Here is a 22,251-nt window from a genome sequence, read left to right as displayed (position 1 = left end):
GTTCCCAGGATACCATAAGAAAAGTATGTCTGCCAAATGCTAACCATCATTCCTGTCACACAGTAGGTGCCTGAGAAATATTTTTTGAGATGTCAACTTGCATCTTAATAGAATATGTGTATCTGTGCTTTGAAAATATTTACATGGTTTCATTATATTCTTAAATAAATCTATATTACACGGATAGTTATTTCAACCAATCTAAAAATGAACAGCTCTTACCTCTTTGGATACAGAGGAATAAAAACATCATCTTCTATTGCCTTCTTTATTCTTGAAACAATGGATTTAAGTAAGCCCTGTATATGAAAATTTGAAAAGTATAAATGATGACCATAGGTGGAAATATGTTTAACAACAAAAAAAAGTAATTTAACATTGGTATAATTTTTTTTTTATAAGTTTGTACATGCACACAAAATCAGGTTTTAAAATAACTACTAACTAGTATAGTGTGAAAAATCACTTTTATATGGACTTTCTCACCATGGTCTTGTGACTCCTACAAAATGATTGTGTGGGACTATGCAAATATGGTATTGGCAAAGAATACTGAATATACTATGGACTGCCAGAAGAATGAACAAATCTGTCTTGAAAAAAGTACAACCAGAATGCTGATTAAAAGCAAGGATGGTGAGGTTTTTGTCTCACGTACTTTGGACATATTATCAGGAGGGACCAGTCCCTGAAGAAGGACATCATGCTTGGTAGAGGGTCAGTGAAAAAGAAGAAGGCCCTCAATGAGATGGACTGACACAGGGACTGCAACAATGGGCTCAAGCATAACAATGATTGTGAGGATGGCACAGGACTGGGCAGTGTTTCATTCTGCTGTATATAGGGTTGCTATGAGTCGGAACTGACTGAACAGCACCTAACAACAACATCTGAGGCACTCATGGCCAGCCAGTGAGCGATAAAGAGGTGAAGTCACTTTGATGATGAGCAGCCCATAAGGTTGAATGCAAAGTGCTGAAAGAGGCCAATGATGCCAAGCTCAATGAAGTGATTCAAAAATTCGGCAATCTCATCACAATCTGTGCATAAGATTAAATTTAGGGAAAGTACAAAACATTTTAGAAACAGTACAAAAGGCGTAGGTCTTTTTGACTATGAAAGTTACTCTTGATCACCAAGACAACATGGAACAACATGCAAATAAGGTGTTTGTGGGCTACCAAGGGGACTGGATAGCTTGCTAATAATGCAAATAAGGTACATGGAACCCCTGTGAGGGGGGGACTATGCAAATAAGGTGAAAGGAACCCCACGAGGGGATTGTTCAGTTCTGCCATCTCGCCAGGCTTAAAAGCGAGCCAATCTCAGAGCACAGAGGAGACCTCACTACCACCAAGAAAGAAAAGCTAAGAGTGGAGTGCACCTTTTGAACCTTGGGTCCCTGTGCTGAGAACCTCCTAGACCCAGGAGACAAAGAACTGTAACACCAGAGATGGCACAAGATGGTGAGAAGCAGTGGCAGAGATGGTGGCAGCATAACCAGGAGACCTGCGCAAGATGGCACAGTGGGCTTCCCAGTCCACAGAGTGAGGCGCCTACGGTGGGTGCGCCATCCCATGGAGTGAGAGAGCTGCGCACCTTCAGGCTGAGGCTTACTGGTGGAGTGGGGTGCCTCCAGGTACTTATTGGCAAAGCTAAAGAGCTTTGTAACATTTGCCCAAGGAAGGCAGAAGCCAAGGGCTAGAGAGGCCTGCCTGCAGGCACGGCTAAGAAGAAGCTGATTGAAGAACTGTATCCTGAGTTGTTCCTGATCCTGAATTATAACCTGTTACTCTCCCAATAAACCCCATAATTGTATTGTCTATGAGTTTTGTGTAGTCATTGCAATGAATTACTGAACCCAGCAGATGTGCAGAGTGGTGTGGAAGGGATGGCTGGTGTCAGAATTGGTAAAAAAGGTTGCAGAGTGGAGGTATATCTGACCTTTGCCTCATAGGAATCAGCCTTGGGCTGCTGATCTTTCTTCTACTCCTCCCTTGTGAAGTTAGAGGAGGTGAGACTTGCCCACCATGCCATTTTTACAATTGGGTACAAGAGATCTTCATTTATCCAGGTTGTTGCATATGGCTACAATTTGCTCATTTTCACCAATGTGTAGTAGTCTGTTGCATGAATAGTACTGATGCGGCATTCAGAGGGTTTACAGTTTAGAGACTATCACAAATAATGGTGCTATAAATGTTCTTATACATGTCTTTCAGTACCTAAGGCCATATGTTTCTAATGGCTATATACATAAGAATAGAAGTGCTAGGCCATAGGATGTGTCCGTATGTTCAATTTTGTAGAAAATGCCAAATTTTTTCTAAAGTAGTGGTATCCCACTGATATTCCCACCAACAATGTATGAGAAATCCTGTCCCCATACTTCCTAATCAAAATTTGGTATATATTTTTTAATGTTTGCCATTATGGTGGGTATGTAGTCATATCTCATTGTATTTTAATGTTCATTGTTCAGAAATGTAATGTCGAGAATCTTCTCATTCTTGATATGTGGACATGCCTTTTTGTGAAGTGCTGCATTAATCTACTTGCTAATTTTATTGTTTTTTTTTGTATTAGCTTTTGTCATCTTCTTACTGATTTGTACATGTCTTCCATACACTCTAGCTATGGCTCCTTTGTTGGTTTGTCTATGTCTTTTAATATTAACTTTGGCAAACTCATTCTGTTTGTATAGTAAAAATTAGAAACAACCAAAATATTCATGTGGGATGTATCACTTTTATATGGCCTTTGTAGCCATGACCTTGTAACTCCCACTAAAATATTGGGTGGGGCTGTGCAAATATAGTGCTTGTGGCCCACTAAGGGGATTGGACAGCTGGCTAATAATACAAATAAGGTGCATGGCACCCTTGGAGAAGTAGGAACATGCAAATAAAGTGTGTGGAACCCTAACAAGGGGATTGGTCAGTTTTGCCATCCTGCTAGGCTGAAAATGAGCCACCCCAGAGGCAGAAAGGCGAGACTTGACTACCCAAGAAAAGATGGGAATGGAGTGCATCCTTTGGGCTTAGGACTCCTGCACTGAGACCCTCCTACAGCCAGGAGACAGAGAGAGACGAAAGACAATGGCACAGCAGTAGCAAGAATGATAGAGGTGGGAGACAGCAGGAGCCAGGAGACCGGCGTGAGATGGCTACAGTGGGGCTTACCTACCCACAGGGCTAAGAGTTGTAACATTTACCCAAGAAGGACCCCAGCAGGGCCTGGTGGCAGCAAGGCCACAGTAGGGCCCAGGGGCGAAGGGTGAGGAGCTGTCCTGCTCAAGAAGCTGCATCCTGAGTTGTTCCTGTTGCTTCCAAGTGGATCCCGATCCTGAGTTACTTCCCTAATAAACCACTTAATTATAACTACCCGCCCTACAGTTCGTGAATATCTGAACTAAAAGATGGGAAGGAAAGTAGTGAGAGAAGGGGAAGCAGTTGATGTTAGAAATGATGGAGTGGTGCAGCAGTTTGGAGACGCTGGACATTTGGGGCATCCTTAACCTCTTTCTCATGGGAACTAGCTTTGTGCTGATCCTTACAAAAGCAATTATTCATTTAATTCAGTAATAGGGAATTCTAAGGATGTCATATTATAGCCATCACCTGCATGGAAATATTATCTAGGTAGTTAAAGTTTATGAAGACTATAGTAACCCACAAATACAAATGTTTAATGAGGTAATGTTAAGTGGAAGAACCCGGATACAAACTTACGTATCTATTTGGAATTATAACTTTGAAAAGGTTAGGTGAAAATACCCTACAATGATATCAATCCTTGTACTAGGATGAAAATATAATTAAAAATTTTTTCATCTATTACCAAAATTTCTGTAATGAGGTATTTTCTTATTCTTAAAAAAAGAATCCCAATTTAAAAGTGAAAATGACGTGTACAATAGAGCAAAAGGAATTTTTCAAGTCAATCACAATGGGTGTAGCACAAATTGTCATATATCCTTCCCTAACCAAACTACTCATAAATGTAGAATTCAACCAAATATGCTCTTCATACGAAGCACATTTAACCGAAGTACTATTTCTCTTTCCATTTAATTATTTATAATATATTCTTCAAGCGACTATATACCAACATTAAAAACAAAACTGTATTTTATTTTACTCTATTTCTTAAACATTCTGAATTCTCTTCAAAGAAAAAAGAACAATGTTCTAGACAATATATCCACAAAGTAGTATCTGAACTTATGTAACTTACTGAGTTTGGGGTTTGTGCTAGGAAAAAAAAGCTGGTTTGATTTTTTCCTTTAATTTAAATGGCTTTGGATGCCAGCCTTGACATATATTTCCATATTGTTTACATTGTTGTTTCTTAAAAATAGTTCTCAAAACAACAACAACAACAAAACGCTATAAGGGATATTATTGAGTCAACTGATGAAAGTGGAATATGGATGGTAGATTAAGTGTTGTTGTTTACTGAAGTTGACAACTGTACTACGGTTATGTAACACAATATCCTTATTCTTAGCAAATATGTAACTTACCCTCAAATTGCTCAGGAAGAAAAAAAAAAAACACCTGTATATATAATGGGAAAGCAGATAATAAAGCAAACAGGACAATGTTAACGATAAGTGAACCTGAGTAAAAGGTACACTGGTATACTGTTCTTATTAATTGAACTTTTCTATAAGTTTGAAATTATTTACAAATATTTAAAAACAGAACAAACCCCAAACTCACATCCTAAAACTGAGTTAATTTTTTCCAAGTATTAAACTATATTTTTTATTCCTTGAAAAAAATAAAGTTTCTCAAATATAAAGTTTTAAAAAGTATTCTGAACTACACACTCAGACTTGCATACACACCCACACACACCCACCCACACCCACCCCTCTGTAAATATACTTTCACATGGCTTTGTAAAGGCACTACCAGGCCCGCGCCAGTGGTCTCAGACTGCTCTGTATTCCATGTATGGGGCGGGTGTTGGGATGCTTAGGGGAGAACGATGGCAGGTATTCACTACAGCAGAAGCTTTGTTTTTTGTGTGACTGTGCACTGGGTTCTGTAAGATGTTATTTGAAAAAGGTTTTGTTGATAAAAATAGAAGTTTGAAAACCACAAATCTATCTAAATACCTACCTGACGGTTACATTCATTTTCACGGCTCCACTAATTTGCCACTCAAACTATGCCTAACAATATTTACCTATCACCCAAGGGCACCCATAACTTTGGGCAGTTTCTGCCTAATAAATTCCATTTAAAAATGAGGAACAAACCTCTCTCTCCTAAGCTTCCATTCCTTGGTCCTAGTTTATGCTGTTGGATGACAGAGAATAAACCTACCCCCTTCCGTATGATACTCCTTTAGATTTTAAGATTGTGATCACATTTTTCCTTTATCTTCTCTTTCCCATACCATCTTAGCAGGCACTCTCCACTTAATATATTTATACTCAGAATTAAATGCAACAATGCCAGGGAGGTCTAATCTGCAGGCAGAGAGCACAAACACCACTTTCACTTGCAACAGCACACACCTATGGAGGATGAGCTCCCGCTAGTCCTTCTGTTACTCAAGGGACACTGTTGACTGATATTGGTTATAATCCCTCTGTCTTAGCTATGCTGCCTCAAAGCCGTGTGTCTCCATTTTTTATTTATGTAGTTGAATTTTTGAACACAAAGATAGGACATACCTTAATTCCTTTTAAATTTCATCTTATGAGTCAATCCATTTTCTCCTATCTTTTGAAATTCTTTTCAATTCTAATTCTACTATCCATAGGTCTGTCATAGAAATTCTAGCATTTCTTCCATTCGGAAATTAGAATTAGAATGTATTTTACATCCTCATTCAGTTTAATAAAAAGATTGAACAGGGTAAAGCTGAAAAGATACCTAACGCTAAGAGACTCTCCATAGGTAGCTACGTCTCTATTAGTCAGTATTCTTTGGATACAACCTACTAGTTTCTGTGTATCTACCTGCAGAACTGCTAAGTTTATCTTTCCCCATCTGACCCATGCTAACATCGTGGGACAGTTAAATGCACTATTTATGTACTTGTGTTATACATCCCTTATTTATCACTGAAAGTAAGTGAGGTAATATTTGAGAATTTGCTTTGATAAACAAACGTTAAGCATCATTTGTATTTCGGAACCCTCTCAATGTCAGATTGCTGTCATCACTGCTTTCTTTCTTTAGAAGTAGTACAACCAGAACGCTCCTTGAAAGCAAGGATAGCGAGACTGCGTCTCACATACTTTGGACATGTTGTCAGGCGTGATCAGTGCCTGAATAAGGACATCATGGTTGGCAAAGCAGAGGGTCAGTGAAAAAGAGGAAGACCCTCAATAAGATGGACTGACACAGTAGCTGCAACAATGGGCTCAAGCATGGCAACAACCATGAGGATTGCGCAGGACTGGGCAGTGTTCCGTTCTGTTGTACACAGGGTCGCTATGAGTTGGAACCGACTCGACGGCTGTAACGATAATCTGCCTCTGTACTTTAGAATCTTGAGAATCTTAACCATAATCAAAACCAGGTGTTAGCTTATACAATGTGCTTGCTTCTCACTTTTGAAAACTAGAACTATGCTGTCTGACTCCATTCTTCGGGAAGCATTCTCATTCTTTTCAATTTCTTACACACCACTGAAAAAAACAGTGATTTCAGTGGTCAACTGTCTTAGTAAACTAGAACATCATGTGGTCCACTGATTCTCAACTGGGGATGATACTGCCCTCTGAGGAGACATTTCGCAATGTCTAGAGACATTTTTGGTTGTCAAGGCTGAGGGGTGTGCTACTGGCATCTAGTGGATAGAGAGGCCAGGATACTTCTAACCATTCTAAATGCACAGATCACTATACCCTACCCCACCCCACCCCGCCCCACAACAAGACTTATCTGGTCCAAATGTCTACAGTGCCAAGGCTGAAAATCCCTGATGTCTTCCAGCCTCCTACTGATGCTAAAGAACCCTTCATTCATAGGGGGAGGGCTTCCAGAATAAAAAATCCTAGTATAAGAACTTCATGAATCAACCTATAATACTGTTGAAAGGCTTCAGTGATTACAAAATGCCAGGCCTGACACTTAGTATCCAAGTGATCTTTTACAACTGACTTGGCCCTTCTGGGTCCCAACTTCTTCATCTAGAAAATGTATTAACATGAACACATTTCACAAGGCGAGGATCAAATGAAAAAAAAAAAGGAAGCATTTTATAAGTAGTAAAGTACTTTTTGCATTTAGGTTATAATTACATAATCCTACATAGAAAGCACATACAGGATTGTATGCCTGCTTCCTCATAGTTCTTATCTACCAATGCTGGTTCTGTGCTGTTTAACAATACGGAATAAATCTATTCCTTCTTTAGATATAATCTATCTCCCCACAAACCTTATTTTCTCTAGGTTAAGTATCTGTAATTCTTCCAGCAGTTTTCATGTATCTTACATGTGTCTTTGCCCTGTTGGAGACAAGTGGAAAGTGCTTTTTTTCCATCAATGGCTGTATGTTCAAATCCTAGCTCAAATGCCACCTCTAACATAAATTCTTTCCTAATTCCCACTGTTAAAAGTAACTTCTCTCTCCTGCCTCTTTGCTGAAGTTTCATAGCACTTCACCTGTGCTGCTCACAGGGAGATACGTGCTCAGAGAGATGAACTCAGGATTTACAGTCAGAACAACCAAGGTTCATGTCCTAGTTCTAAGTCATGGTGTAACTGTGAACAAGTTTTCAAGACTCAGTTACTTCATCTGTAAAATGAGGCTACCACTCATTTTTGACAGAACTCCTGGAATTATGTGAGACGACACAGATGCCAAGACTTCACAGTGTACCTAGTGCACAACAGGAATTCGGTACAAAAGTGTTCCCTGTCACCCTTGCTTCTCCTCACACTTCTCGTTTCCTATATTAAATTATAGCTATTTCTTAAATTATATCTTAAATTATCTTATTTCTTCTACAGTTACATTCTTCTTGAAGGCAGAATCAGGCTGGTACCCTCCTTTCCCTCTCATTTCTCCTTATGGCTGTTCTCCTCCATGATCCCAATTCCAAGTGCTGAAGTTTGATGGTATTCACACTATGAATATGACATGCCTCCTTGATTTTCAACCACTTTGGTCATTATACCTGGGTGATTTGCAATTGTCAATTTCTCTCTCATCTCCTTAAACCTCAACATCACAGGTTTATTTATTTAACAGCATGAGTATACAATTTTAACAACAGAATGATAAAAAACAGAATACCACAATGAAAGTGAGATTCAGTAGACTCTCAGCAGGGCCTCTGTATAAAGTTCTTTTTTTGTGTTATGTTCCGTAAACTCAATACCAGATCGCTATAATCTGAAAGTCTACCCTACTGAACTTTGAAATCTTAAGGACATTACTGCTCTTTGGTAGAATACAAATAACTAGTTCATACAATGAACGTTAGCCTAATTTTGGAATCATTTTTAAAGCAGGGCCACAATGGCACTGTAATTTTGCCAAAAGAGCAAAGGCAATAAGTTTTGTTTTATTCTCTTCTTTTTGAAGGGAAGAATTTGCACTACGCATTTCTGCCTGTTCATCTCTGCAGGGCCAACGTATATTCATAAACCTGAGTGATGGCTGGCTAGGTTATGAGAACATACCTAAGACCAACCATTCAACAGAGAGAAATTAGCTACTCAGCATTAAAGTAGCAATCTGGGTCTTATCACATGTATGTGTGGCCTTTCATCATAACAGTTACCTCTCAGGTTACAGTGTTTAGAAGTATCAAGGCTTACTCTTATGATTTTACTACAATAAAAAGGAAAACATGGTCCATCCTAGTTTCTATCAATCAGACAGAAACCTACTTTTCTCCAAAGTTTCTTATAAGTACTTCTGCACCTTCTATTAAGGAAGATTTGTAATAAAAATAAGTTATAACTAAATCAAGGAATTCAAACTAGAAAATACTACCTGCTTGCCTTTACTTACTTCATTTTCACAAGTTGAATGCTCTTCAAGAATCATTCTGCAGTGTGTTATTAAACTTGTTGTCTGTGAGGTCGACAAGGGATCCCAAATGAATTCCACAAAGTCTGAAACAAACATTTCAGTCATGCACAATTTATTTAGTACACTGTTTTTGCTTGTCACATGCTTCTGACAAGACAACATCTCCCATCCCTGAAAACACCGTCTGCCCTGGGATTAATCTCATTATGCGCTTTACATACGTTCATGTCAGTTAGCACAAGAAGTCTAAGACACTCATGCCCTCATGCCCTGGGACTCTTATCCAGAACATCGTCTTTTCTGACCTTATCTTCCATTTCCCACTCCTGAAACCCTCCCATTGAGCCCTCTGGAAACGAATGGTTAATCATCAGCAAACTCCCCCATTTTCTCAAATTCTGCTGGTATGCCCTCTTTGCTTTTTTATCCCAACTGAAGCTGACTCTCCCTGATGGTAAGGCTTCCCTTGCCGCCTTCTCCACAGAAAATTATTTTCTGTCCTACATCCTTCATACTTGGAAGGGAGGTATGTATCTTCCTTATTGCTCATTTCCTTCCCTCCTAAAATAACTGAGTTTAAAATCTCACATCAGCAGGCTATGACATGCTCCCCCACTCTGGTGAGGCAGTCTGCATCCTGGAGGATACTTCTTTTCATTCCCTGAGGATTCTCAACTCCTGGGACCCTGCCACTCTCTCCAACACGATTCCTAAAATAACTCTTGTCATTTCAAAATCTATGGTGTTAACTGTTCCAGTAGTGTGGTCTTTCCCAATAACCCTGTGCTCCATCTCTCCTCAGCCACTCATTCCCATGGCTGTACTCATTCCCTGTCATTACTAGTAACTGATCCCCTCTGTAACCACAATGTCATACACCCTACTCAGTGATAACCCCTCCCCCATCTTTCCAGATCAATTCCTCTAGTACCTCCATTCTAACAGGCCTTCAGCCTCACCAGAACCTATAATCTATTGATCCAACCACCTTTTCACAGCGCTCACTTCTAGTGTCTACTCCCTTCCTCCTCATTTCATTTAAACTCCATGGTCAGTCATTACAGTTACATATCTGCATACACCTGCAATTTCCCTGCCTCTCCTGGGCTTTGCTGAAGTTGCCTGCCTAAGCCACAAAATGAGTTAAATCCATCCTGCCACTGAGTCTGTGCCTGTAGTCATGCAACTGAAGTGTGGCTGGAGGAAAACATGCTTTCAATTCATCACCAGGAAAACATACTTTCAATTCATCACCCAGAGAGCCCTTAGAGCTGCCCAGCACGGGGACATGGGGACCATGGTTTCAGGGCACATCCCTAGGTCAATTGGCATAACAAAGTTTATTAAGAAAATATTCCGCATCCCACTTTGGTGAGTGGCATCTGGGGTCTTAAAAGTTAGCAAGTGGCCATCTACCCAGCAACCCTATGGCCATCTAAGACATATCAATTGGTCCCAACCCACCTGGAGCAAAGGAGAATGAAGAACACCAAAGACACAAGGAAAATATGAGCCCAAGAGGCAGAAAGGGCCATATAAACCAGGGACTCCATTAGCCTGAGGCCAGAAGAACTAGATGGTGCCCGCCTACCACCAATGACTGCCCTGACAGGGAACACTACAGAGAGTCCCTGATGCAGTAGAAGAGAAGTGGGGTGCATAACACAAATTCTACTAAAAAGACCAGACTTAACAGTCTGACTGAGACTGGAGGGACCCTAGAAGACACGGCCCCAGACTTTCTGTGAGCCCAAAACTAAAACCATTCCCGAAGCCAACTCTTCAAAGATTAGACTAGACTATAAGACATAAAATGATACTCATGAGGAGTGTGCTTCTTAGCTCAAATAGATACATGAGACTAAATGGGCAGCTCCTGTCTAGATGGGAGAAGCAAAGGCAGAAAGGGACAGAAGCTGGTTGAATGGATATGGGAAATACAGGGTGGAAAGGAGAAGTGTGCTGTCACATTACAGGGAGAGCAACTAGGGTCAGATAACAATGTGGGTATAAATATTCATATGACTAACTTGAACTGTAAACTTTCACTTAAAATGCAATAAAAAAAGGAAAAGAAAAAAGCTGCCCAGCAATCCTAGTCTGTTTCCCTGGCCCACTCATTCTCCTCTCACCTAGATGGTTATTTCATACCTTCTCCTTCCTCCTTGCTCTCACTCTCAGTTGATGGACTGCCTCTTCTAGACGACTATTTCACACATTTTCCTTTTTCCTCACTCTCACTCTCCACTGATCACTTTACTTCCTAATGTGACGAGAAAACAGAAGCAATCAGAAGAGAAGCTCCACAAGCTCTGCCCACAGCATCCACACATTTACCTGCTGTGCCCACATGCTCTAACTTGTCTCCTGGTCCCCTGGCTGAAGCACCCACACTCCTCGCTAAGGCCAATCCTTTACGTGGGCATGAGATTCCAACCCCATTGGCTTAGCTGAAGACCCTGCTCCAGCAACTCTCCCCTCTCACTCTGGCATCATCATTTCCACCTCCGCCGGATCTTTCCCATCAGCCTACAAACAAGCTATTATCTCTTATATGGAAAAACAAAAACAAAAAACTCTCTCTTGGCTCTACTCCCCCAACCCCACTACTGCCCTGCCCCATTCTCTCCTTCCTTTTGCAGCAAAATTCCTCAAACAAACAAAAACCTGTCTAAACTTACAGTCTCTAATTTCTCTCCTACTCCTTGAATTCCCTTCAATTAGGCCTTATTTCCTACTATTTCTAAGCAAACTGTTCTCATCATCACAGATGACCTTCACATTGCAAAATCCAATGGTCAATTCTAGTCCTCATCTGACTTGACCTATGAGCAACAACTGTAACTGGTGATCAGAGTTTTTTTCCTCCTGGAAGCACTTTCTTCACTTGCCTTCCTGGATACCACACTTCTCTGGCTTCCTGCCTACCTCTCTGGTTTCCTTTGTTGGCTGCTCGTCAGCAATAAGATCTTTAAATGCTGGGGTATCTCAACTCAAGTCACACCCTTTCTTTCCTATCTGTACTCACTTCCCTAGTATTTAATGTCAGTCTTGTGGCTTTAAATACCATATATATGCTGATGAATATCAAATTTCTATCTGTAGCCTGGACCTCCCCTTTTAGACTCGTATATTCAACAGCCTGCTTGACATATATCTCCATTTGGATGACGGGCATCTCAAACTTAACATGTCCCACACTGAGCTGACAAGCCTCCCTGTCCTAAATCTGTTCTTCTCAGTCTTTCTCATTTCAGAAAATGGCAAATCTGTCCTTCCAGGTGCTCAGGCCAAATATCATGTAGTCATTCTTGACTCCTCTCATTCTCTCTTGACCCGTAACTAATCCATTAGCAAATCCTGTTAGTGCTACCTTCAAGGCATATACAGAATTCAACTACTTTCTACCACCTCCACTTTTAACATACTAGTCCAAAAGCCTCCAGACTGGTCTCCCTAGAGTCTGCTCTCAACACAATAGCTAGAGTGAGTCTGTTAAAATGTTAGGGTAGACCATGTCACTTCTCTTCTCAAGAGGGATAGAAGGGCTAAAAAATGTCCAGTGAGATCTTATCAGGTAGTTGTTGGTGTCCTTGGTTAGGCCAATGTCAGTGGTATATGGAGGTAGAAGCCAGATGACTTTAAAAACATATCAACAACACAACAGCTCTGTAGCCTCAGAGGCACCAACTACTCATCAAATCAGTGGTTAAGGGCCCTGTTACAGTGCAGTAAGACTGGGGCTTCTCAGGGATAATTTTTAGTCAACAAAAATAAGTTATGTGAAGTTAGCTATAGGAAAACTAAGGAGTGTACAATAAAATTTAAGAAAGATGTGAATACTAATGAGGCTGGTTCTGAAATGGCTTTATTTAACTTATCAGGAAAACTCAGTTCTGATAACTCCCACAGCCACTGAGGACAAACAACCAAAGCATTAAAACAACCTGATATGATACAGTTTCTGTGGATTCCAAATATTTCTTTGAATATAAAGTACAAGAAAAAAATGTACAGCCAGTACTAAGTTCTCAAAATGCTGCTTATTTGTGGGACTCTTCAATCTTCAGTGAAGTATTTGGATTTTTCAGTACAGTATTTAAATGAAGCAAATAAATTCTATACTATTATTAATAGAGCTAGTTAGGAGTGGTAACTTTCTAATACACCCCATGTCCCCAAAACTGCACTGCAAGTTACATCAGGAAAAGCTTTAGAGTTTCATCGAGTTGGCGGAGGTGCAACACAAACCTGGGTAACTCAGCTTTTGAAACAGAGCTGGTGACATGGTGAAACAGACCCTCATCAGATACAATGTCAGATAAAACAAGTGTCTTCAGACTTCAATGCTAAGTGCTTCTGACTGCCAGTGGCAGATGTGAGAAAAATGTCATGATGTTTTTTAAAGAAAGGGAGAAGAAATAAAGAACAGAAACCTGAGGGGATGGGGGAAGTTAAGGGAAAAAAAGTGACACATGTAGTACAGATGCCTGCGTGCCACTAATAAATGACTTAGGTGCCACAACGCGGTGCACATGTCACAAATGCTAAAGGTTCAGAATATCGGCAGTTGGTAGCCACTCCCACAAACGAGTGTTTATTAACCAGCCAAAATTAGGACCTCTGTTGATTTCTACTGCATTTAACATTCCCCCATGTTCAAAAAAAAAAAAAAAAAAATTCGGGACGGCAACAAAAGCCAGTGATCTTTTACTCTAAGATCAACGTAAATTTATCAAGGTTACAAAGTAGTACCTGTCAGTTGAGGAATAACTGTTTTGTTGATGACAGCAGCCAAGATTTTTTTATCAGAACTATCTTCCTTCTCTGAATCTTCCACACTGCTATCCACAAATTCTTCTATAGATGTGAACCACGGCATTTGTTTCAGACCTATGGAATCCTGCTTATAAATAGAATTACACAGCTTACAAATGAATTCTTAAATATTTGTTTATTTTAAAATAGCGAGCTTTTTAAATAATCACCAGAGCTTTTCTAAGGCCCAACAGAGATAATTCCGTATCTCAACGCTGTGTATGCGGCACTAGGCCAGGAAAGTGTGACTAAGACAGGATGTCTAAGCAACGTAAGAAGCTGCATTTCACACATTCGTTCATACAACGAATGTTCAGCAGGTGCCCACTGTGTGCCAGGACCTTCAGAGCCTGCCAATGGCAAGCACTCTGTTAGGGGCAAAATACACATTTATTAGACTAGCACCTGACATCCCCATGGAAATTATTCATAAAAATTCATCTGCCTCGAGCAAAATTCACTTCTGGCTCTCGCCATTTTTATAAGTACAAACATAATTTGCATGCAGCTTAGCTTTTTTTTTTTTTTTTTTAGCTTACCAGGCAAAAAGCAGCTGCCCAGTTACTACTTGTTGCATGAATGAACAGCTCTCTGCTAGGCATAAGAGAGTGCCCAGTCCAACACCTCGGCTGCAGCCCTGATGACTTACCTAGCAGTACCTTAGGGATGGACGTGGTTCCTGTACTGTGAAGACCACAGGACCCTGAGCCTAAGAGTGCCACCAGGCCTGCATGGCTAAGGCAGAGAAAGATTAACGGACATGGCTCCATCCTTCCCTTCACTAAATCTTTATCTTCAGCTCTCATCTCTTCCTAGAACTTCAGTTTCTCATTTCTGTTTGCTTACTAGGCCAAAAACTAAAAACCCATTGCCGTCAAGTCGGTTCCAACTCGTAGTGACCCTACAGGACAGAGCAGAACTGCCCCATAGAGTTTCCAATGAGCGCCTGGTGGATTTGAACTGCCAACCCTTTGGTTAGCAGCCGTAACACTTAACTACTACACCACCAGGGTTTCCAGCTTACTAGGTAGACCTGTGTAAATGTCCCACTGTCATTTAATTATCTATGAAGTGAAAATTCCAACAAACCCTTTTCTCTTTCTGGAAAGGCCCCATTTCTATTAATCACTGTTCCTCTAATAAACTGGAATCCAAACCCTGGGGTCATCTTTGGATTTGAAGGGTTAGGGTTATTCTCCATATTTTACTGATTCTTTCGTCATAACACCTCTTGTAATCAACCCTTTCTTCTTTTCCCTTTGTCACTATCAACCTACGTGAGGAATTAATCACCTTGAACTTGGATAATTATAGCAATAGCCTTCCAGTGTTTATCTCCACTTCTGATTTCCCTTCTATTCAAGTTAGATCACTGCTAGGGTCCCTAAGTATTGCTTTCATCAGGCCACTATCACTTACCGAGATAAAACTTCCCTTTCTCTCTCTCCCTGATTTTAATCCTACATACCCTTTAGAGTCTCCTTTACATTCCTCCTCCTCAATACAAGTTTCCTAGTTATCTCTTTTGAATATGTCATTTCCAACTTCAGAACTCTCGGAACAAGGTTCCTAGGTCTAATTTTTCCATACAGACTGTAACATTCTTAAGGTATAATACCACCTTATACTTTTCTTGGGCGATCCTTAACACAGAAATTGTTAAAAAAAAAAAAATGTATTTGCTTTACTCATCCTTAGTGCCACTAAGTCTTAAAAATCACTTGAGAACCAAGAAAAGAACGTAGCCTGAAGCAGGCATTTCCAGAGTATTGCTCCAAAGCACTGATTATCAGCTCCAGTTCTATGGGTGAGGTATTTCACAGCTAACCTGACAGTAAGAGAATTTAAGTAACTCAAGTGATCAGGATTATTTTTTCATATGTTAAGCACAATTACCTTAAGAGGATTCCAATCAATCAACTGAATTCGTATTAGGGGATTTAAAAGCTTTGGTATACAGAGACTAATGAAAGCTTCATAATAAGAATCAGGAAACTTTTCTCGCCATTGCTGAAATTTCAACAAAATATTCTGAATGTTACAAAAATCATCATGCACATCTTCAAAAATCTTCTTACGATCCTGTAAAATGTCCCCTGTAAACAAAAGAAGTTTCTTTATATTATGCATTTTAAGTGTGAATTTTAAGTTTGCTTCCTTATAGTCACACATGACTACACAATCAATTCAACTGAAAACTTCCTTTGCTAGTAACACATAAAATTTATTTTTATTAAAAAGTCATATTAGTAATAGTAATGTCAACACTAATAGCAAATACCACTTATTGAGTCCCTGCTATATGTTAAAGTATTACCAATACATTATCTCATTTCATCACCATAACTATCTGCCCTATAAGGTAGGTGTTACTATCCTATTTACAGGCAAAAAAAGAAACAAAACGAAAACTTAACAAATAACAAGAAGGCCAGATTTGGAGAGGTCAAGGAATTTGCCTACGATCACACACTTTTTTTTTTTTTTTATTCAAACCCAAGTCTATTTGACTCCGAAGCTCACATTCTTTCAACTATACACATCTTACCAGCACATAATACTAAGAATAAACCAAAAAAAAAAAAAAAAGAAAAAACAAACCCACTGCTGTTGAGTCGATTCTGACTCATTGGACAGAGTAGAACTGCCCAACAGGGTTTCCAAGGAGCGCTTGGTAGATACGAATTGCAGACCTTTTGGTTAGAAGCCATAGCTCCTAACCACTGTGCCACCAGGGTTTCCATGTTAAGAATGGTTCCACTAAATTCAGTTGTTTTAAATTAAAAATAATCACATAGTGTGTGTTGCTGAAATAAAACCAGAAAGGCTGAAGGAAAAACCCATAAAGATGTAGAAACATAACGCTCCCTCCTGGTTTTTTCCAATTTTTTCCAGAGGCAGCAAATGAGTCTTAAAGGAAAAGATATGTTTCCTTTTTCCCTCGAATTTCCCCACTGTTTCATATAGCTTATGTATGTAAGGATAGGAACAAAAATACAACAAGGTATTTCCCACAATTTATATACTTTGAATCAAGGCACATTAGAAACTTGGTAACTGACCTTGGCTTTTTTGGAAGTCAGTCATTTCTGCTAAGGGCAGTTCATCATCACTTGATGTTCCTTCCTCATGATTACAATCCCCAGAAAGCACCCTTGCTTGTCTTCTTCGTGCCCTGTATTTGGCAGTAAACCAAAAATGAGTTAAAAGCTCTTGTTGAAAATAAATTCTTTAAAACAATGAGTAAAACTAAAAATGTCCAGAAGTACACCATCATATTAGCACAGAGTTTCATGCTAATATTTTTGAAATCTTTGCAGCATTAGTCTGAATTGGTAGTTCTCCTTTTTTTCTCCTATTATAAGACACTGCCATCCAGGATATTCCCATGGGTTAATCAGAATTTAAAGATGGCTTCCTAGGACCAGCTTCTAGTTGTAAGCAATTCTCAGCGTGATAAATCTCATTTTACCCATTCCTTTCAACTGATCCAAATACACCAGTATGTCTTCAAGCTCTGGGGTTGAGGACTATTTAACTAAATTTTGGTTTTATATTATTCTCATAAATTAATATGTCAGGTTATGGTTAATTATACCACATGGTTAATTATGCTTAAGTAGTGAAAAACACTTGCTCGGTGATGCTATAACTCTTTACGTAGCTACCTTCGAGATTCCATCTCTTCTAAAATCCGTTGTGTTTTTTCATCTATAGCCAAGCTTTCATTTGTCGATGTCTCAGCTTTGCCTGCAAATGAATAAAACTGATTTCATACTGCAAGTTCTCTAAAAAAGTGAATTACTACAAAACAAAAGTGAAATCATGGTGTATATACACATATGTATGCATAAACATACTCACCAATAATATGTTAAACTGCATATGTCATTAACCAATACTAAACCAAACCCAGTGCTGCTGATTCCGACTCACAGCGACCCTATAGGACAGAGTAGAACTGCCCCACAGAGTTTCTAAGGAGCGCCTGGTGGATTCCAGCTGCCGGATCTTTGGTTCGCAGCCGTGGCACTTAGCCACTATGCCACCAGGGTTTCAACATATGTTATTATGCAACGTTAACTCCCTATCACAATGTTAACGGGCTTCAACTCGGCCTGCCTAAGGAAATGTACTGTGGCTGTTGAATGTAGCTCAGCACTTGAAAATAACAACAAAACTCTACTGCCAAATTTCCTTCCTATGAAATTTTCTTCAACAGTTTTCACCAATTTTTTTTTGTCCCTGTAGCCAAATGCTGAAAATATTTGTATTACCAGTACGTTATTCATATTACTTCCTATCTTAACAACAACAACAAAATCAAACCCATTGTCCTGGACTCAATTCTGACACATAACAACCCTACGGGGCAGAGCAGAACAGCGCCATACGGTTTCCATGGCTGTAACCTTTATGGAAGCAGACTGCCACATCTTTCTCACGTGGAGTGGCTGATGGGTTTGAACCGCTGACCTTTTGGTTAGCAGCTGAAAGCTTAACTATTGTGCCAGCAGGGCTCCTTCCTAGTTTCACATGTACACATAATTTATGACCAACAAGTTGCCATGTGGTTGAAAGTCACTCTGCTTTACTGGCTATTTGGTTATGTTCTCACCTCTTTCACTGCCCCTTGGCAATAACACCTCTAAAAATACAAAACCAGTGTGAGAACTATGAGGAAGCATTCAAATCTCCCATGAGAACTTACAGATGTATCTATACTGAAACCCACCAGTTTTTTTTCATCTCCCTAACCAATCTGTGTAAGGGCCTGGAAACCTTCTAACGTTAGGTCTCTGACACAGCAGCCTACAGGTTTATGTGAACTATCTTAAAATAACCATTAGGGCCATACAAATATTTTGTCTCAAATACTAAATAGTTTGATATTAAAATTTTTCATTTTTAGTCTTAGAATTAATTTAAGACATTTTGAACCCTTAGCTCTAAATGTTTTGGGTTTTTGGAAGGTGATAGGTGAAAGTTTAGGGGAAAAATATGCAAAGCGCATTTTTTAAGAGCAGGAATAAAAAAAATTTAAATCTCTTGCTGATAATTTAACTTAAAGATAATAAATTATATTCAACATGAAAAATACTAACGTGATAACTGTTGTAAATACGTTGATTCATGTTTTAATTCATCTTGCCTGCGTTTCACAAAGGTCATGGCTTGTTTTAAACGGAGTGCATGCATGGATGATTCTATTTCTTGAATGCTGATAATCTGAAATACATATATAAGTAATATTTTTCAGGTCATGAATAATGAATCATATACAAGTATAAAAAAGGATGGTGAACCGGGGACTGTTTCTTTCTGTTGTATATAGGATCACTATGAGTTGGAACTGGCTAGATAGCATCTAACAACAAAAACATAAAAGAAGTAACTCTTAGAAGATATATACATGTACATCTATCTATCTAATCTAATCTATCGATCTACCTATACATGGAAGCCCTGGGGGTATAGTGGTTAAGTGCTATGGCTGCTAAACAAAAGGTTGGCAGTTCAAATCCACCAGGCGCTACTTGGAAACTCTATGGGGCAGTTCTACTCTGCCCTATAGGGTTGCTATGAGTCAGAACTGACTCGATGGCAATGGGTTTGGTATACGTATACACACACACACACACACACACACACACACATATAGAGCCCTGGTGGCACAGTGATTAAAGTGCAAGGCTACTAGCCAAAAGGTTGGCAGTTCGAACCTACCAGCTGCTCTGTGGGAGAAAGACATGGCAGTCTGCTTCTGTAAAGATTTAAGGCCTTAGAAACCCTATGGGGTAGTTCTACTCTGTCCTATAGGGTCACTATGAGTCACAATTGACTCAACAGCAGTGGGTTTGGTTTTACATATATATGTGTGTGTGTATACATTTAATTCTCATATAAAGAAACATCTTCAATACTATCATATCTCAATTATAAAATACTGTGAGCAACAAACCTAGCAGCTAATACTTTTAATATTAGAAACAGAAAATCAGCTTATAGTACTGGAACAGCCATAAATCTCATAAATATTGAAACCCAATAAGATGGATCCAGGGAGATGGAGGAAGTAGCCTTAGATAAGAGGAATAACTGGCCTTCCTCTGAGACAGGATTATAGGGGGAAATGTTAGGTGCAGCATTTACTCACAAGCTGAGAGGGCTGACTGGAGGCGGCGCTGGAGGGAACTGGTGAAGTTAGAAAAACTAAAGAATGAAGAGATCTAATCAGAGACAGGTAAGAAAGTTGTGGGGGCAGAAAGAGGGACTTGGTATTTTTACACTTCTTGGGTAACAATTCCTCCCAAACCCATGACGCTGCACAGCTTTGGCTATGGATTATATTAATGTGTCGGCTGAAGAGATTTTATCAGCATAATTCACCTCAAAGATGAATTAAAAAAGAAAATTACATTGTAGTAAACAGAAGTAACTACCAAGTGATACTAGAAGACAGCCAGTTTAAACCAACAATAGAGGAGAAAGCATGCATCGTTTAGCAACATTTAAATCTAAATAAAAATAAACATGAAAAGTACAGCATAACTTATTCTAAAAATGGTTAGTCTACTTAAAAAAAGAAAAAAAAGACAACTGAAGACCCCAATGGAAGGACTTCGTATCTGTAAAACAAAAACAGAACCTATAAAGGGAAAGATGGACAAATGTGGTAACAAAAATGTCAAAACATCTGAATGTCAAAAAACCATCATGAACAAAATCAAAAGACAAACTGGAAAGTTTTTTTTATCTATACCAAATTGGATAAAGTACTAAGAATCTTTAAGCTATTAAAAAAATTCATCAAATAAGTTAAAAAAAAAAAAAAAAAGAAAATCCCTACCAAGAATCAAAAAGATTACCAATGCAAAAGTGATGAACAAATAAGTCATAAGAGAAACTAAAGATAGGTAATAAAACAAAGGGTTTGTTTTGTATGGAAATATAATCTATAAAAACAAAACCTGTTTTAAAAAAATTGAGTAAATTAATAAAATAAAGCTGACACAATCTTTCTGGAGGGCAATTTGACAGTATGTTTTATAAGCCTTAAAAATATTTAGACTATTTTCCTTAATTCACTTCCTAGGGATGTTTCTTATAAACAGATGGAATTTTATACAGAAAAATCATACACAAAATTGTATACAGTGCTATTTAAAATAGTAACATCACTGAAAAAAAAAACTCAAAGGTCCATCATTAGGGGAATACTTAATATTATATATCTCAATAATGTGTAGGGAAAAAAAACTAGAAGAAAGTAGTTTTAGGATTTAATTTTTTTTTTTAACCAGATTGTAAAGGGGATTGTCCAGAAATAGAAAATAATGTAAATATTTATAGCCATGTACCTTTTCATTAAGACAGTCAATTAAATTTTCCACATATATTTTCATGCTTTTATAGAATTTATAATTTAGAGCTTGATTTGATGAATTCTCTAGATTCTGGATTGTACTCTTTGAGTTCTTGACATCTTGTATGTATTTTTCATATTCCCTCAGGTGTGAACGGTGAGTATCCTGTAATAACGTTAATCTAAACAAATAAAATAAAAATAAATACTGCTTTATTTTTCAAATTTCGATTTCTACTATAATAAGCAGCAACCTAATGGAATTTTTTTCAAAGCTGCTGATTTACAGGAACCTGGGTTTATGAGACTTGCTGAGCAATGGAGAGCATCACATGGGAACGGGTCTCAAAAGCAGAAAGGTAGTAAAGGGCATGTGTACGTGTCTACAGACAAGAGTTATCAGGGTAGTTTTAAAGTAGAAGCTAGTAACTGTGGTCTAGGCTGGGATGGATGAGAATTTGTAAACTACATGAGTTGCTAGAGCAATCAGTGTTTCTATACTTGAAACAAGACGTAGTCTGTGGTCTGTTTTGGCATAATGCGATCTGAACAAGCTGGCATTAGAACCGTGAGTATATTATGGTGCGGTACAATGTATCTGTTTTGCGACTTCTGGTTTTTGTTTTATTTGTTGTTAGAATCTACCACTCCTTAGGGAGTATCCCATTCCTTCTCTTGCTGCATGGCCCCCACATGTCTCTCTCCTGATATTAAAACAGCCCTCTTCCTTTCAGCTCCTGTGAGTATTACATGTATCAACTGTTACTACATGAAAAACAGTAAAATACAATTCAATTTCTGCTTATCTTTTAAAATTCAGTGACCCCTTATGTGTATGTGGCAATGGAGGAATAAGAAACACTTTCTTTGAAAACATCTGGAATGCATTTTCCACTAATGTTTGACTCTATCAAAGCCTTAAAGATAGAACAAGGTGGACTGATAGTTTGTCAGCACCCTAGAATACAGAGATAACACAATATCTAAAAGTCGGTATATCTACAGATTTTTTAATTTTATTTCTCTAAGAAATGTTACAAAACATCCTTTTCTACA

At 38.8% G+C, this 22,251-nt stretch overlaps 1 protein-coding gene across 6 annotated transcripts in view; it reads right to left on the bottom strand.

Moving 5' to 3' along the window:
* GCFC2 (GC-rich sequence DNA-binding factor 2) overlaps positions 1–22,251 on the bottom strand; it is a 59,911-nt gene that overhangs the window by 19,351 nt on the left and 18,309 nt on the right. The window contains exons 6-13 of one of the 6 annotated variants that reach the window (XM_049856736.1): positions 21,191–21,377; positions 18,935–19,058; positions 17,498–17,579; positions 16,892–17,004; positions 15,726–15,925; positions 13,767–13,917; positions 8,991–9,094; positions 223–299 (exon numbers count right to left, since the gene is read on the bottom strand). In XM_049856736.1, the coding sequence (XP_049712693.1) occupies positions 223–299; positions 8,991–9,094; positions 13,767–13,917; positions 15,726–15,925; positions 16,892–17,004; positions 17,498–17,579; positions 18,935–19,058; positions 21,191–21,377 (1,038 nt within the window). Of the gene's footprint in view, positions 1–222; positions 300–8,990; positions 9,095–11,164; positions 11,275–13,766; positions 13,918–15,725; positions 15,926–16,891; positions 17,005–17,497; positions 17,580–18,934; positions 19,059–21,190; positions 21,378–22,251 lie in introns of those variants that run through there. The other 5 variants (XM_049856737.1, XM_049856738.1, XM_049856739.1 and 2 more) reach the window with 5 other exon arrangements.

The sequence above is a fragment of the Elephas maximus genome, chromosome 17 (assembly GCF_024166365.1).
Source record: "Elephas maximus indicus isolate mEleMax1 chromosome 17, mEleMax1 primary haplotype, whole genome shotgun sequence".
NCBI lineage: Eukaryota > Metazoa > Chordata > Mammalia > Proboscidea > Elephantidae > Elephas > Elephas maximus.
Note: the sequence above shows the minus strand (reverse complement) of the source record. Positions and strands in the feature narration are given on the sequence as shown.